This window comes from Grammomys surdaster, unplaced genomic scaffold (assembly GCF_004785775.1).
Source record: "Grammomys surdaster isolate TR1022 unplaced genomic scaffold, NIH_TR_1.0 183, whole genome shotgun sequence".
Taxonomy (NCBI): Eukaryota; Metazoa; Chordata; class Mammalia; order Rodentia; family Muridae; genus Grammomys; species Grammomys surdaster.
In genome coordinates, this window is record NW_021604628.1 from 408,502 (window position 1) to 425,136 (window position 16,635).

Here is a 16,635-nt window from a genome sequence, read left to right on the forward strand (position 1 = left end):
GGGGACACGGATTCATTTCAACGAAATCCCTCTACGGTCAAGACCAGAGCTGAGGTTAAGTGTGGTGACGACCCCCATCTATAACCCAGGTACTTTGGAGGCTGAGGTAGGAGGATCCAGAGTTCAGGGCTAGCTCCGGGCATAGGGTGAATCCTGTTTCCGAAATCTCAAACACAGCCGGACATGATAGAGCAAGCCTGTAACACTAGCACTCAGGAGGCTGAGACAGGCGGATCCTGAGTTCAAGGTCATCCTCAGTTGTATAATGAGTTTGAGGCTAGCCTGGGCTACATGAGACTCAGACTTAGGCTAGAAGAGGAGGACCTGGGGTGGGAAGGAAGGTCCCCGAGTGTCCCTGGGGAGGCTCCTACACCAACAGCTCCTGCAGGAGGTGAGGTCTGGCGTTGTCTTAGAGCCTCTCAGATGCCCACACGCTGCCAGGTCAGCCTGAGTGGGTGTGGTCCCGGCTGAAAGGCGGAAGTGAATCTCGGGAAACCCCGTTCTATAAAGTATTGTCCCTCCCCAGAAGTCTTCAGGAAGCTACACAGCCCAGTGGAGACCATCTGCAGTGGGGCAGTGGCCCATCCTTTCTGTCCTAGAGGCTGTCAACACCATCTGTCCCCTCAGCCCCTGGAGCTCTAGGACTCTGTGTCCACTCCCTGGGTTCCAGACAGCAGTAGACAGAAAGTCCTGCTCCCAGGGACAGCACAGCCAACGACAGCCATAGCTAGGGAATGTGTGCCCAGCCTCCAGCCTCCCTTGTGGTAGCCTCCTACTGATCGAGGGGACAGAGTTGAACAGATTCCTCCAAGATCTGGGTCTCCTCCAAATCTGGATGTGGGGCTCAAGTTTTGTCATTTCTAGGCTAGGGAGAAAAAGAAACCCCTAGATTTCAGCTGGGGGGAGGGGTTGGGGAGAGAGAGACAGAGGAGGGAGGACCAATGAGTGCGATTGTCCACCTTATTGCCAGGCCATAGGCACACAGCTGGACTAAGAATCAGAGTTCGGTTGGAGATGTAGCTCAGTAATAAAATTCCCAGCATGCACAAGGTCCTGTGTTCAACCAACAGTACTGCACTAAACAAAGAAGACGTGTTTGGGGGACTGGAGAGATGGCTCAGCAGTTAAAAGCACTGACTACTCTTCCAGAGGTCCTGAGTTCAATTCCCAGCAACCACATGGTGGCTCACAACCATCTGTAATGAGATCCGATGCTCTCTTCTGGTGTGTCTGAAGACAGTGACAGTGTACATTATATACATTATATAAATAATAATAAATATACATTACATGAATATATCAGAAGAAGAAGAAGAAGAAGAAGAAGAAGAAGAAGAAGAAGAAGAAGAAGAAGAAGAAGCAGCAGCAGCAGCATACAAAGATACCACAGCCCTCGGTCCTCATGCTGCTAGCATTCTCTACCATACTTCCAGAAGATTCCTGTCCTTCCTTCTTGATTCTGCAGTCCAGAACCTGGACCCGCCTCTCCCCCAACTCTCTCTGGCCTGGAAGATGCAGGAAAACATGGCCTGAGAGTTCATGGGTACCCCCCCCCAAACACACACACTGTTTTGAGCCCCTCTGTTTCAATCCACCCAGCCTGAGTCAGTAGAGTGCAGGCTGAATGCAGGGAAAGACAGAAATGAGTGGGCAGCCCTGCTGGTAGGGTCTGCTTTGCACACACAACATTCTGAGTTCGATCCCCACCACCTCATAAACGAGGTGTGGTGATATACACTGGTAATACCAGCGCAGGGAAAGCTGAGGCAAGATGACTCTCATAAATTAAAGGCTATCCTGGGCTACAGAGTGAAACCTGAATTTAAAATGACAAAACCAGGGCTGGAGAGATGGCTCATTGGTTAAGGCACTGACTGCTCTTCCAGAGGTCCTGAGTTCAATTCCCAGCAACCCTATAGTGGCTCATAACAATTGGTAATGAGATCTGATGCCCTCTTATGGGGTGTCTGAAGACAACTACAGTATACTCATAATAAATAAACTTTAAACAAACAAAAACCCAGCAAACCAGAATAGGACAGCAAGGCCTGCTCAGGGCAACACTCAGAGCCTTCATACTCCCCCTTAGCTACAGACAGACAAACCACATCACATCCCAGCTCTGCCCAGTAGTCTTGACTTGACTACCTCGTGCCTCAACTTTTCCCATTTATAAAATGGGGGCTCACTACAGCCCAGGGCTGCTTAGATCAACCCTGGCATTTACGCTCATCTGAGGAAGCTCAGGTTCATAGGTGAGAAAGGGAACCACCTCCACCCTCCCTAGCCCGAGAAGCCAGGCCCTACCGTGTCCTGAAGGGGGACTGAATATCTCATCATCTGGGATGGGGTCCCAGCTTCAGCTCCTCCTCCTGCGCCCGTGGCTGTGGGCACCCTTGCCTGGCTCTCCATCCTGATGCCCACTCGTGGTCTCACTTTGCCCCAGCTCCCTTCCACACAACTGATAGAAATGGGGTGTATGGGGATCCCAAGAAGCCCACATCACTGCTTAGCAACAGGCCTCTCACTCCCTGGGGCTCATGTCAGTTCCCAGGGGTTAAAAAGGCAGGTTCTTGGGGTCCTTCCCGGAGCCCGGCTTGGTAAATCTGGAGTGTACCCAAGATAGCTTTAACTAGCTGTTTTCCCACCCACCAGCCCTCTCCTGGATTTCTGACATAGTGTCAAATAAATATCTCGGGTCAAAACACTTAGTCTTGGCCTCCCACTGGACACCAAAGACCCCAAGACATGTTTTTTCAGCCCCCCAAAATCCCCTACAGTTTCCAGATCCCCAGTAAACCTCACCTGCCCCACTGAACACTCCTGGCTCAGAGAGAGGGAATGGCCTGCCCAGGGCACACAGCCAGAGCATCCTGTGAGACCAGGCCTTCAACCCCAAGCAAGGCCTCAGACACCAGGGCACTAACCAGACCAGACTAAACCAGACCTTACGTGTATTTTTTCTCTGCTTTCTACTTAAGGAGAGCTCAAAGAGAAAAATAAAATAAAAATTTCCCAACAGTCAAAATGTATTTTTTTTTTCCTCCAAAAAGAGCATAAAACCCTTCAGCTGTCTGCTCAGCAGCTTGGAGATTCGCTTCTTTTGTTCCTTAAACCGAGGCTGGGAAGGCAGAGCCGAGGCCCTTTGCTTCCTGCCACCCCCAAGGACTCATTTCCGACTCCCTAACTCGAGGGAGGCTGGGAGGAACGTTACCAGGCTGTGGGGCCAGGTGATATGCCTCCCCTGGTTCTCTCTCATGGATGTGCTGAGCTTGCACTTGGCTGTAGATGAGAAAGTATGTTAAGAGCCTGTACATCAGATATTCCAGGCTGGGGGTCCTCAGCGGGGATCATGGACCCCCAAAACCAAGCAGATCGGTGGTGGTACATGTGTGTTGGATCCAGGTTTGTCTTGTTGTCCAGTTCTCAAAAAAAAAAAAAAAAAAAAAAAAACCCACGAGGTTGCAAACGTTAGGAAAAGGCTAAGCCCGAGAGCCCAGGCCTGCTATCTATGATTCTGAGGCAGGAGAATCACAAGTTCAAGACCTCCTTGGGCTGAGTTCAATGTGAGTCTGGCAACTTAGTTATCTCAGAAGAACACAAGTCGAAAGGGTTAAAGCTCAGGGGCTGGAGAGATGGCTCAGCGGTTAAGAGCACTGACTGCTCTTCCAGAGGTCCAGAGTTCAAATCCCAGCACCCACATGGTGGCTCATCTGTAACCATCTGTAATGGGATCTGATGCCCTCTTCTGGTGTGTCTGAAGAGAGGTACAGTGTACTCATATACATAAAATTTAAGGGGGTGGTAGGGCACTCACTTAGCATGTGCAAGGCCCCAGGTTCAATCCCTAGCACAGGAAAGGAGGGAGGGAGGGAGGGAAGGAGGACGGAAGGAAGGCAGGTTGGTTTCTCTGAACTGGGAATAGTGGTATACATCAGACAGGCCACCCAGTATGAGACCAGCCTCTGGTGTTGGGGACAGAGGAACTGATATCAAGTAGAAATGACAGATACACAGAGAACCCAACATCCTAAGAGAATACAGATATCACCCTGTTTTTCAAAATCAACTTCATGCCAAACATCTGACTGATGGAGTAGATGAGGGGTAACCACTCACACGAATGGCCAGGTCCTTGGTCAGCTCCTAACCTGACGAATTCAACTGAGCCTGCACCTCAATGCCAGCAGATGCTGGTTCACAGCCCTAAAGGGGTAGGATCTGACCTCTCAAGTCCTAGTCACTGAGGTGCCCAGGAGCACTTCTGTCACAAAACCTGGGATCTCCCAAGCCTATGCAGGCCACCTATGCCCCAGCCACAGCACTGGCACATCAGAGAGGAGTAGAAAGGCATCCATCTCCTGCACTCCTCACAGAAAAAAATCATCAGACAGACCAGGAGGAAGGACCTGGGCGTGTGCACCCACCACCTCTGTGCCCTTTCCCTGCCAAATCACTTTGCCAGGCCTAACGAGCAGTTCTCACAGGGTGTCCAGCAAGCCTTCCAGGGCTGGCAATGTTTTTATTGCTGGGATATTGGCTTAATTGTTCCTGCCGAGTCACAGGGTCAGGGGAGAGAGCTGTGGCCTTCTGAAGCGGCCAGGTCGGAATCCTGCATGGCCACACTGCGATCTGTCACTCTGGAGAGTCTCCCCACACACCTCAGCTTCTTGTCAGTACATGGGGGTCACTTGCTTCTCAGAGCAGGTATGAGCCACTAGCCACCAGCTTAAACTGGAGACGGGAAGTGGCTCTCGTTTCCTGGCGCCAGGTCTATTCCACTCAGAGAGTTCTGTAGACTCTCCTTCGAGCCACTCCCCAGCCTGTCCACTCTCTCTGTGTCACCCTCACCATCCTCTGCCTGGCCTGCCTAGCAACAGATACTTCCTGATACACCCCACGCCCCACCAGCCCAGCGACTAAGTAACCAGAGGCTTGTAAGGTTAATCATAACTCCTACTTAACAGTATCCATCCCCCCCATGGTGTGAAAACAGTCACCCAAACTCCCTCCTATGGCCTCTAAGGCTGTTATTTACAGCTCCCCTTTCCTTTCTGATTTCAGCTGGGACCGCGACCGCTCATTCTATTCCTGCCACACTGACCCCCTATATGTCTACAAGCAGAGCAAGGCTTTTTCTGCTCCAGGGCCTTTGCACTTGCCTTCCTACTCTATAAATCCTTCTTCTGAGCTTCCTCTTCACGTCACCTGCGCCACCCACCGCCCGAATCTAATGAACTCGTTTGCTGATACGTCCACAGGTGTTATCTGCCCAGTAAAAACTCACATGGGATAGAACTGGTGGCTCACGCCTCTAATCTCAGCACTCGGGAGGCAGAGGCAAAAAGATCTCCGAGAGTTCGAGGCCAGCCTGGTCTATGCTGTGAGTCCCAGAACAGCCGGGGGGGGCTACATAGTAAGACCCTCAAGTCTCAAAGAACAAAGCAAAAATGTGCATAGCTGGGTATGGTGGTGCACACATGCAGGCCCACCACTGTGGAAGCTGAGAGAAGAGGGAGATGACCTTGAACTCACGAGGCCAGCTGAGGTACACATTGACACTGTCTCACAAAACCAAAGAGGCTCGATGCTCAATGACAGGGGACTGGCTAGGAAAATGGTCAGGCCCTAGTTCCATCCTGGGCATTGAGTAGTTGCCTGTTACTTATACACAGCAAACAGCAGGAATGTGAGCTCGGAGACCAGAGAAGGAAGCTTACCAGAAGACTGGCTTCCACTATAGAAGTCTCTGTGTTTTGCCTCTCTAGCAAGCAAGGGGCTTGCTTCCTTTCCCTTTGCCTGAGGGAGGACCACCTGCCTTCAGGTCCCACCAGGATCTCTATAGAGCCTGACCTAGACCTCAGGAAGCTCTGAAGGCCTTAACATCTGAGGACACATGCTGTGCTGTCCGAGGATCCACATCTCTAAAACCTGCCGGCACTAACCTCAGGCCCAGGCAAGCCTTCACCTCTCTGGGCCTTGATTTCCTTGGTAGACAAAAAAAGCAATGCTGCAATTTACTGCAGAGGACTGTAGGGAGCTAAAAAGCCACAGCGGGGGGTTGGGGTGGAGGTGGGATGGAGGGCTGGAGAGATGGGCTCAGAATGAGGATGGGAGCTGGGGTCCCCCAGAAATCCATAGAAATGGTGGGTGGGAATCCCATCCCCAGAAGGAAGAGACAGAGCGCCCGCCGCCCCGCCCCTCTCCTCACCCCGTGCAATCTGGCTAGAGAGATCTCTCTGCCCGTCACAGCCCTTGGAGGTGCCAGACTTCCCAGAAACTTGAGGAGGTCAGTTTAACCTTACTGTGGAAGACAGCTTGCTGGGACCTGCAGAACCCAGGAAGCCAACAGAGGGGGTCACTCTGGTCCTCACCAGCAAGACACTGAGCCTCGACTGGCCCATGCCTTGGGTGAAGAAGTCCTAGCCCTGAGACTCTGAGTTGAGAGGGGACATAGTCGGACATTCAGAAAACTGTGGCCATTTGTTTTCCCAAGCAGCTGAAAACTGAACATTCTGGTCTTCTAAGACGGTGTGATCTGACGTGCCGGCTTAGACGGCAACCGCCAGTACAGATGAAACACACTTACACGTACGTACGCCTAACAAGGATGCCAACAGCTCAACCGGAGTAATCGTCCAACCTGTACCATGGTACCTTCCCTGGCTTTGTCGAATATCCGGGTGTGGTCAATGGTTAAACAGCACTCCTTTTCCTGATGCAGACTTACAGCTACCATCCGGTTCATTCCAGGCCCCATTGCAATCTCCCCTGCCTCTCAGAAGCAGGAGAGTGAACTCACACCCGTCTACAAGGCCAGGACACAGTTCCAGAGCTAGGCTGTCTCTCTCCACGGGGTGCCCGTACCGTTGGCTTAAACAGACAGCAGTAACCAACCTGTGGGGAGGCCCAGCTACCCGCTAGCTCCTACCAACTGGTGGAGAAGGAAACCAGTAGAGATCCTGAGGGGGGCATCCAGCCTGCCCTGGTCTCAGGAGCCCTTCTATGCCTGTCCAATATGACCCTCCCCGCCCAAGCACAAAGGCTTCCTATAATATGGAAAACATGAGCTATTCTTTCCAGCCACAGAGCTAATGCAGCTATGAGCATAAGACAGGGCCTCTAAAGAGGAAGAAGGGGGCAGGGACCAGGTGAGCTTTGAATGGCTTTGCAGAATGGCTAACAGTCCTAGTTAAGAAAGGTCTGGGACAGATTGTCAGGGAGGGAGAGCTCAAGGTTCAAGGGTGTTTAAAGTCACATTTTCTGGCACGTCTGCTGGATTCTAGTGCCACACACCATCTTTCCTCTGGTAATACCTACATCGAACCATCTCCAGGGCTCTCCACAGCCTTGGCATTCAACCATAGACACAGATCTTTGTGACTGTGTGATGTCAACTGCTAGCCAGAGTAATCACCCAACCTGTACCATGGTAATGCCATTCTAAGGGGTGGTGCCAGTCACTGTTCTTAGATTGGTCCATTGCATCTCTGTGATGGACAGGGATCACTCTGCTCTTTTTACAGAGGGAGAAACTGAGCCCAGACCAGAGAAGCAGTTCACCAGGAGTCCCAAGAACAGAGTTGGATTGTGCTTCAGTGGCAGTGTGCTTGCGTGATATGGGTTTGATACCCCAGTAGCATCAAGTGACTGTTCACTCTAGTGTGCGCGCTTGCACGCTCATGTGTGCATGCAACCACGCACACACACACACTCATGCACATACAGAGAGACAGGTGGGGGGAAATCACAAGAAAACTGGGATCTGAACCCAGGAAGATAGAGCCGAACTTTTTTTTTTTTTTTTTAAAGAAATAGTCTCACTACATAGACCAGGCTAGCCAGGAATTATATAGGTGGAACAGAGCTATACCACCTGCTTCTGTCTCTGCTTCCTGGGTGCTAGGAATAAAGCCAACCTCACAATCTTTTTTGCTGTTGTTGGGGGTTGGTTTGTTTGTCTGAGGCAAGGTGTCCTATGTAGCCCTGGCTGTCCTGGAACTGGCTATGCAGAGCAGGCTGGTCTTAATCTTCACAGAGATCCTACTGCCTCTGCCTCTCCAGTGCTGGGATCAAAGGTGTGAATAACCAGGCCTGGCCAAGCTCACATTCGTAATCAATGTATCCAATAACACAAGGCTGGTTACACCCTCAGGCTTGGGTCTACCAGAGTCAATGACCGTAGTCACTTGGGAGTGGACCACAGATTGACCCAAGATGTTCTCTACAGAAGCAGAGGCCCTAATGTCCCTTAGTGTTGTCTGCCTTCTGCCTTCTGTGCACACACTAAGCATCAGTGAGATTCTGGACAAGATATAGGACCCTGATGCTCTCTGTTCTGCTGAAGTATCCAGGTCCGGCACAGCACGTGTCTAGAACAGCCCCTAGGACAAGGCCAAGTTCCTGCGGCTGGAGCCAGAGAACCTATCAGCCACCCCGAAGCGTTATCCCCAGCTGCCCATCTGGAGGAAGTTGCCAGCTGGAGTTACTAAGATGCTCATGCTAGGGTACCCCAAAGTCTCTACCCTAGGGAGTCCAGTCAGTGCTGACCAGGATGTAGGAGAAGGGGCTCTTTAACTGGTAAGCACAGAATAAATCGGACGAGGGCAGTACGGGCTCTTCAGGTCTCTGCCCTCCCTCAAAGCTGGACCACTGGCCCCAGCTAAAGCAGAAATGATCTACAGTGTCAAAGCCACCCAGACTGTCCTGTCACCTCCCCTCTGTTCCAAGTGACCATCCTGTCCTCATCTCTCCTCACCCAAACCACATCTCCTTCATTTCCATTTCAGGAGGGAAGAAGTAGTGGTTGGCCAGGCCTTCTACAAAATGTGGATGGTGTCCCTTCAGAGAGACCCTTCGGCAGGGTCAACCCAGAGCCTAACCCCTGGGAACTCTCCTGTACCTGGTACCTCTCACACAGGACATCATCACCCGTTGGATGCTTCCAGAAAACAGAGAGAGGTTCCAAGAGTTTCTGCCCGTCTCGGGTTGATCGCTGTGGCCACCTGCTGCTCAGTGTACCCACTACTCTGTCTGCCTGTAGTGTTTGTGTCCACTGCATGCCAAGCACGTGAGCTATCCCTGTGAGCAAGGCTTTCCTGGGAGGAGACAGACTTCCCAGTTGGGAAACTGAGGCTTAAAGTTTGTCTCAAGTGGCGAGTCAGGGACCCCTCACAAGATGTCTGATTCCAGGTCTCACAGTTAGGACCCTCCCTCTCCATGGAGTGGAAGGTTCCGGGGCAGGGGGTATCAAGGGAATGTTCCTGCCTCCCGTGTTTGCTCAGTGGCTCTGCACTCAGGGTCCTGGAGACCTAGAAGCCAGTGCTTTAGGCAGATATCTTTAGGGACAAAAGGATGTCCCTGGAAATGGAATGCACAAAACCCTTCCCTGTAGGGAACAGGCTGTTCAGAAGCTCAGAGGTGGGAAGGCTCAACTGAAGAGCCTGAAGGCGACAGGCAGGCGACAGGCGTGATTGAAGGCGGGAGGCAGGGCTGTGTGCAGAAGGAGGGCAAGCTAGCAGCTACTGACAGCTGAGGAGGTGAGACGGGGAGCTAATGGGCCATCAGGAAGCTCCCAGCAGAGCAGAGGCAGGTTCAGATTGTCTCTGTGTGGGACTGAGGTGTGGGGGATGGACACACATCTGGGAGTCACCACAGTAGTCCTCCTGGAAAGCCTGGCTGGGGACACCACCTCAGCAGCCCTCGCTTCAAGTCCTCAGGAGAAAGTTCCCCAGAATCCATCCTCTCTCACAGTCCAGGCCAGCATCTCAGACCACAGGGACACTTCCCTAATGTCTCAACTCAGTAACTCAGAACTGAGGGGGCAGGAGGGGGACAAAGTCTGACCCAACAGTGACCCGCATGAAGCAGAGGTGAGTGATTCGGAACCAGGGTACAATGGGGCTCCAGAAATGCTATATGGGCCACTGCCAGGACCTCGGGGTGAGTTATATCTAGACCACAATGTTCCTCACGGACCTATCAAAGCAGTGTGCCTAGGGCCAGCCACTTGCCTGCCCAGCCTCGGGGCAGCCTATTCAGAGAACCTGAGAGGCCCAGCCTCTCAGAGAAGCCCAACCTGTATGGCATTACTGGGGACCTGGGGGTGGCAGTCTACAAAACAAACTCCTTCCTCCTCCTCTTGCCTGGGGGTTCTGACACTTCATCATCAGCCTTTTGCTTTTTTGGCTTAAGATCTTCCCATCAGAGTTACTGGTTTTTAATGGCGCCACGCCACTCAAGTTCGGCAGGGCTTCCTGCTCCCTGAGACTACTGTCCCGGTTGATCCTTCTTGCTGGAGGTTAAAGCAAGAGGCTTTCAAATCCTGGGTTCTAAGACAGTGGAGGAGGGGGAGAAGGCTGGGGCAAAGGCCAGGGTAGGGGGGAGAAGGGAGGTCACAGGAGGCACAGAGGGTCATGCCTGAGAGGAATGGTGCCAGTCTCTCTCACTCCTTTTGGAGAAGGATAAATCAGAGAAAGAACCTGAGTGGAGACCCTGGAGCAGCTCCTCCCCTTCCCACTCTGGTGCTGGGACCCCTGGTTCCGTGTCTTCCTCCTGTCCTGGAAGCAACAGCTCCGAACGCAAACTTTCTGGGAGCCTGACCCCTGCCTAGCTGCCCATTCAGCCGTCGCCACCCGCCGCTGGGCAGGGGGTCTCCGAAGACAGGCAGCGGGGCGCTCAGGAGCCGGGAACACTGAAAAGCAGGCTCGCTAAAGCAAAGGCTGGAAGCTACAGAGAAAGAGGGATTCCGGCCCAGGGGCGGGGCAGGGGGGACCCGAACGGCGGGCGGCTCACCTGCATGACACGGTGATCTCCACCTTGGTAGCCGGGATGCTGCCCGCCAAGGAGTCGAACTCGCTGAGCGACGCCATGTCCTCGGGCTGCTCCATCGCCCACCGTCCCCCCCACCCCACCCCAAATTAGTCAATATTCCTGCGCGATTCACGCCTCCTCCGGAGCCGCTGCAGCCCTGGGCTGGGCGGCCAGGGTAGGAGAGGAGCGCGAAGAGGGGGCGTGGGAAGTGCGAGCGGGAAGGGGGCGGAGAGCGGGGGCCGCAGAGAAACGGGGCGCGGGATCTGCTGCGGGGAGGCGGAGGGGGGGCCGCGGCGAGGGAACCGGGGCGCAGCGGGGAGGGGTCCCGGGGGGGGCGGGGGGGACTGGGGGAGGGGAGGGGCGAGGACTGAGCCGCCTCGGGCTTGGGGAGCAGCGCCGCGTCCTCTGCTAGGGCTCCGGCTCCGGGGTGCCTGGACTGCGGGAAAATCAAATGTGCCCGGAGTCGCCGCCGCCGCCTCCCGCCAGGCGCGCGCTGCGTGCGGGGTCCGCGGGCGCCGGAGGGGCCGCCCGCAGGGGCCGGGGCGGGGCCGGGGCGGGGTCTGCGCGGGGCGAGTGTGGGAGCGATGTGTGTGTGTGTGTGTGAGTGCGCGCGTGTGTGTGTGCACGCGCGTGGCGGGTGTGGGGACGCGGCTCTGGATGACGGGGACAGGGTTGGCGACAGCCAGAGACGGTCCCAGGGCGCGCGCCGCCCTCCCCGCAAGTCCCCCACCCCACTTATCCAGCCAGGGTCTGCGTGCTGGGGGAGGGGGACGGTCCAAGGGGCACCTGTTTGGGCAGCGTCTAGGCGGGGTTCGGGGAAGAGGGCTCAGCTGAGTGTGCGCACCGCCACCGGAGAGTCTAAGCCCAGAGCAAGCTCTCCATCTCTCTTTGGGGGAGGCGGCGACCAGCCTGGTGCCAGGAAGGCTGGTCTGGTTTCCGACGTAGGGTGGGCCAGTGGGCGCTTGCCCATCCGCCTCTGGTGTCCGCCAACCCTGGTCTTGGCTAGTCGCCCGAACCTTTACCCAGCTCCGTCGTCTTCCTCCTCCTCTCGTCGTGACCAAAGGGGCCGAGCCAACTCCCGGGTCTGTCTGGAAGCTTCTTCCACTAGACTGAGTGGATGGCCTCAGCTCCCTGGGCTTTGCAACCAGCACCCCAGTATACCGGGCTCAGAGCTCTGCACTGGGAAGCGAGGGGAGGGTTAAAGCATCTCTTAGGCAGTCTTTTCCCAGCCAAGCCTAGAGCCCCCTGCCCGGCTCAGCCTGCCCTCTCTGGGCCTGGGGTTGCAGCGCCAAGCTAGCTCCCGAAGGCTGTGCACGTAGTTTCCTCTCCAGCAAATCCACCCGCGGCCCCTCCTCAACCTCAGTGTAAGCTTTGCTGAGACAAGACGGAGCTGCAACTTCCTCACCCACCACCTCACACAGCGTGGATGCCTGTCACTACCCGTGGTGGCCTTCTGGCAGCCGGGCATTCCGAGCAGGTGCACACGAATGCTGTTTGAAATCAATTTTCAATGCATCAGTCAGAGCCAGAGTTGAAGACAAACAGAACACCTTCCTTGGACTTGCACAAGTGATTTCTGTTTACCTAAGCCTCCAGGTCAGCTGGACTCAGTTCTATCGCCTGGGGCGGACAGCCAGGGGTGCTGGATTGGGGAGGGAGGGCAAGAGAGGGGACGTCCCAACTCACTTTTGGGTTGGGCCTGGGGCCCTCCTTGCACAAAGAACAACTCAGTCTCCACTTATTTCTTTGTGTGGTTTTTGTTTGTTTTGTTTTGTTTTGTTTTTTGGTTTTTCGAGACAGGGTTTCCCTGTATAGCCCGGGCTATCCTGGAACTCACTCTGTAGACCAGGCTGGCCTCGAACTCAGAAATCCGCCTGCCTCTGCCTCCCAAGTGCTGGGATTAAAGGCGTGCGCCACCACTGCCTGGCTCTTTGTGGGTTTTTTGTTTTGTTTTTATTGTTTTTCAATTTTCAATTGATTTCAAATTTAGAACAGAATCCAGTCCGAACCCCTAGCGAGCTGCTAGTCAATATGTCTAAAACTATCGTCCAATATTGTTAGTGAGACTGAGCATCGGAGACGAAGGATATGTCCCCGCCCAGTACGGGGCTCTGTAGGTGCTCTCAGGATGAGTGCAGTTTCTAACACCATATAATGGGATGGTACAAAAACATAAAGATTTGAAATGACTTGCCAACATTTATAATTAGGAATGCATTTTCATTTTATTATTGTTGTTTTGCTTTTCCAAACAGGGTTTCTCTGTGTAGCCCAGGCTCTCCTGGAACTTGCTCTGTAGACCAGGATGGCCTCACAGAGACCTGCCTGTCTCTGCCTCCCTGCTGGGATCAAAGGTGTGCGCCACCACTGCCTAGCGGGGATGATGTGTTTTAAAATACAAGGCTAAGTGATTGAGCAAAGATTAGCTTACCCCTTTACCACAGGCAAGCTGTGGGCATGGGGCAGCAAGGGCAGTAGAGCTCACCAGGTACCTCCCCCCCAAGTCCCTACACCCCCGTCTCTGATGTCCTCTTTGGGGTGGAGGTCTACAGGGGGAATTCCAGGACAGAGACAGACAGAGCTATGTAGAGAGACCCTGTCTCAAAAATAATCACGACAAAGGGCAAAAAGACATGGTATCTGTTCCTAAAATCCTCAGGCTAGTTGGGCTTCAGGACATGTGGACAGAACTAGCCAGCACTGAGGGCTGCGGAAGGTGGCATAGAGGGTCAAGGATTAGGGGACAAGGGGGGGTGGGAACCTGGAGGGGAGGTGACTGACAGATTACACTAAGAGTGAGGCCTTTCGTAGGTGCTAGAGTCAGCCCTGAGACAGGCTGGACAGAGTGTTTGAGATGTCAGGGAAAGCAGGGTGGCTGGGAGGAACAGTGACCCAGCACAAGGACTGGGTCCTAGGACTCTTACTCAATCTACCCAAGCAGTGGCTTCTGCCTGCTCTCAGCTCCATGGCTAACATGGCTGACAGCTCCATGCTCCAGAAGGACTGACCTTCCGACACTGCTAGCCTGACACACAGGGTGGCATGGAGAGTGTCCCTGAGCCGGAGAAGGTCTCAGCCTGAGGTGCAGACTCCAGCAGGTGTACCGGGCTTACCTTTTGCCCCATCGCAGGCAGTGAGGCTGAACTGCATTCTTCGGGGCCAACTGGTAGAGCTTAGGCCAGAGGTCTGTGCCTGGCAACCACAGATCTAGAGTGTGTGTCTAGGGTAAAGGTTAAAGGTTGGTGAGGGTAGAAGATGAGGCCAGGAGACCGCCGGTGAGAAGCCACAATGCCAGGTTCCAGCCGCCACCAGCCTGTCCAAAAGGGGGCGCCAATGGAGAGGAGGTCTGAGAGGCACCTCTCTGCACCATGGCCAGCCTAGCAGTCAGGCCTAGAACAAAACCCTCTGATGAGTGTCCGGAGCTTTGCTTCCGGTCTTTGCTCAAACAAGGTATTCACTGATGGTTTAAAGCAATCCCGTGTGTGATACATTTGGGTGAATTTGTTCTCTTGAAGGTGTCACGGTACTCTGGTCATCGGGCCACCCGTGACATCCTGACAAACCATCACGTGCTACAGACTGACTCTGGGTGTCTAGAACCCAGATCAGAAGCAACCTTGACCCAGGCCCACCCGCCACGGATGCACCATCATCCCTCTGATTAAGAACCTCGAGCACGGACCCGGGGCCGTGCCCAGAAGAGCTAAGATAATCAGCGTCAGCACTTTGCCTTCACCGTCCAAGACTGCAGACGGCCTTCATCTGACCTGATTCGTGGTGTTAATGACGGCAGAGCAATTTTGAGAGGCAGCTCTCGGCATCTATAAGGAGGGGAAAAGCACTGAGGGCTGGGGACCAAGCTCCTTGCAGAAGAGGCAGCTGCAGTCGCCCTCCCCCTCAGCCCCTCCCCTCCAGAGGCACTTTGAGTAAGTGCTGCCCTCCGATCTGCCCTCTTATGATGGGAGAAAGCTGACGTGAGAGTTGGAGCTGGAGTGTGCAAGGCGACTGTGTGTGTGTGTGTGTGTGTGTGTGTGTGTGTGACCGGGTACCCATGCTATACCTGAGAACATTGCTGGATAAACACAGCCTTGGACCTGGCAGGGTGCATAGCTTACTTACAGGTATGAGCTGCCCATGAGCGTCCTGTTTACCTGCTCAGTTACAAGTTATTAGGCAGTCAATACCCTGTACCACTGTCCGAATACCCTGTACCACTGTCTGAGGCAGCTTCATCCGGAGAAGGAGAGCCAAGGGGCAGGAGGAAACTTGAAACCACCATAGCGGTAGAAAAGAAGGTAGGAAGCAGAGTCTGACTCCATCCACTAATAGAAATAAAAAGGGGCTTGGCTCAGGTTAACCCCTTTGATTGCTGAAAAGCTTAGAGGAGAGTAATGTGTTTAAGGTCACCGGAGGCTTTCCCAGTGAGAGACCCCACTCATAACAGTGAGGCTGGGTACCCAAGAATGCGAGGACCTGCCTCAGGTAGGGTGGGGCGGAGCCATTTCCAATGGGGTGGAAGAGGCCTGAAGGATGTTGGACTCCCTGAGAAATGTCCGCCCTTCCCCTCCCCCCAGGACCTTCCCTCCCCATCCTGCTTGCTGCCACCCACTCAAAGTGAAGCCCAGATCGTTGCTGTAGCTGGGGATTCCCTTCTCTTAGAACCAGTTCCCAAGCCTGACTGGCCCTCTACGGCCTGTCTTTCTTTTTGGCTTTCTCCCTCCATCTTCTCTCCAGATGACGGATACTTCTTACCTTTAGAGTCCAGGACCTGGAATCTTCACGAGTGTGTGTGTGTGTGTGTGTATGTGTGTGTATGTGCCTGTGTGTTTGTGTATGTGTGTGTATGTGTGTGTGTATTTGTATGTGTGTGTATGTGCGTGTGTATATACACTAATGCATGCAGCACAGGTAACCCTGTACTCAAGACCCCGCCCCTCCATGTTGTCATCCCACACTAGAACTTTCCACTAACCTCTCCAGCTGCTTCTCTTTGGTCACTCCAGTGACCACAGCCAGCCACACAGGCCTTCCTGGGCCTGCAGTTCACTGCCTAGGCCTTTATACCTGCTCTTTCGTTTCCCCTGCTTGGAAGAGTGTTCTTGTCTGTTTCAGTGCCTCCAGCTCTTCACAGAGACCCTCCCCCAGAACTCTCCCTGTCATAAGAGCTTGTCACTCATGACTGCCTATCTCTCTGTCTTCTTTCCTTTTGTCTCTTTTTCCACTAGGAAAAGCTTTACACAGACAAGAGCTGTCTTGCTCACTGTTGATTCCCAGCACGGGAGGACAGCAACGGTACCAACAGATCACATGCGACAGGCGCTTGATTCATCTGAAATGCCCACTCTCGCCCACAGAAGCACCGAGTCCTTCAGAAAGACCCCCAGATTCCTCCCATCAGAGGAGTGCCCGTCACACGCACCATTAAACATTTATTCTGCGTGTGTCACGAACGAAGCGAGGGAACTGTGTGTCAACAATCTGACTGACACCGTCCGGGTCTGGGGCCAGAGCCTTTGCAGAAAGGAAGGATGTCTCCATCTTATTTACTGAGAACCAGCCACGTACACAGCATCAAGAATCTCACATCTGCCGCCCACTCAGTCCTTGACACTGTCGTCCCACTTAATAAATCTCTGCTCCTGTGCCGCTTGCTATTCCCTACCATCTCTCGGGTGGGGGGCTCAGGCAGCCAAAGAATCCGCTCAATCCAGGGCAGTTCAGATGGGCAGCTCCAGAGTTTCTCATTGGCCATACTTCCTCAGGTGAGGAACCTGGACCAATTCAGTGGCTTCATTCTCCCATGCTCGTAGAGCTAAGAGCCCT

At 53.8% G+C, this 16,635-nt stretch overlaps 1 protein-coding gene across 2 annotated transcripts in view; it reads right to left on the reverse strand.

Annotated features, from left to right (window-relative positions):
• Cpne5 (copine 5) overlaps window positions 1–10,959 on the reverse strand; it is a 79,279-nt gene extending 68,320 nt beyond the window's left edge. The window contains exon 1 of one of the 2 annotated variants that reach the window (XM_028767886.1): window positions 10,795–10,959. In XM_028767886.1, the coding sequence (XP_028623719.1) occupies window positions 10,795–10,889 (95 nt within the window). In that variant the 5' untranslated portion in view covers window positions 10,890–10,959. The remainder of the gene's footprint in view (window positions 1–10,794) is intronic. The other variant, XM_028767885.1, reaches the window with a different exon arrangement.
• Between the last annotated feature and the right edge of the window lie 5,676 nt (window positions 10,960–16,635).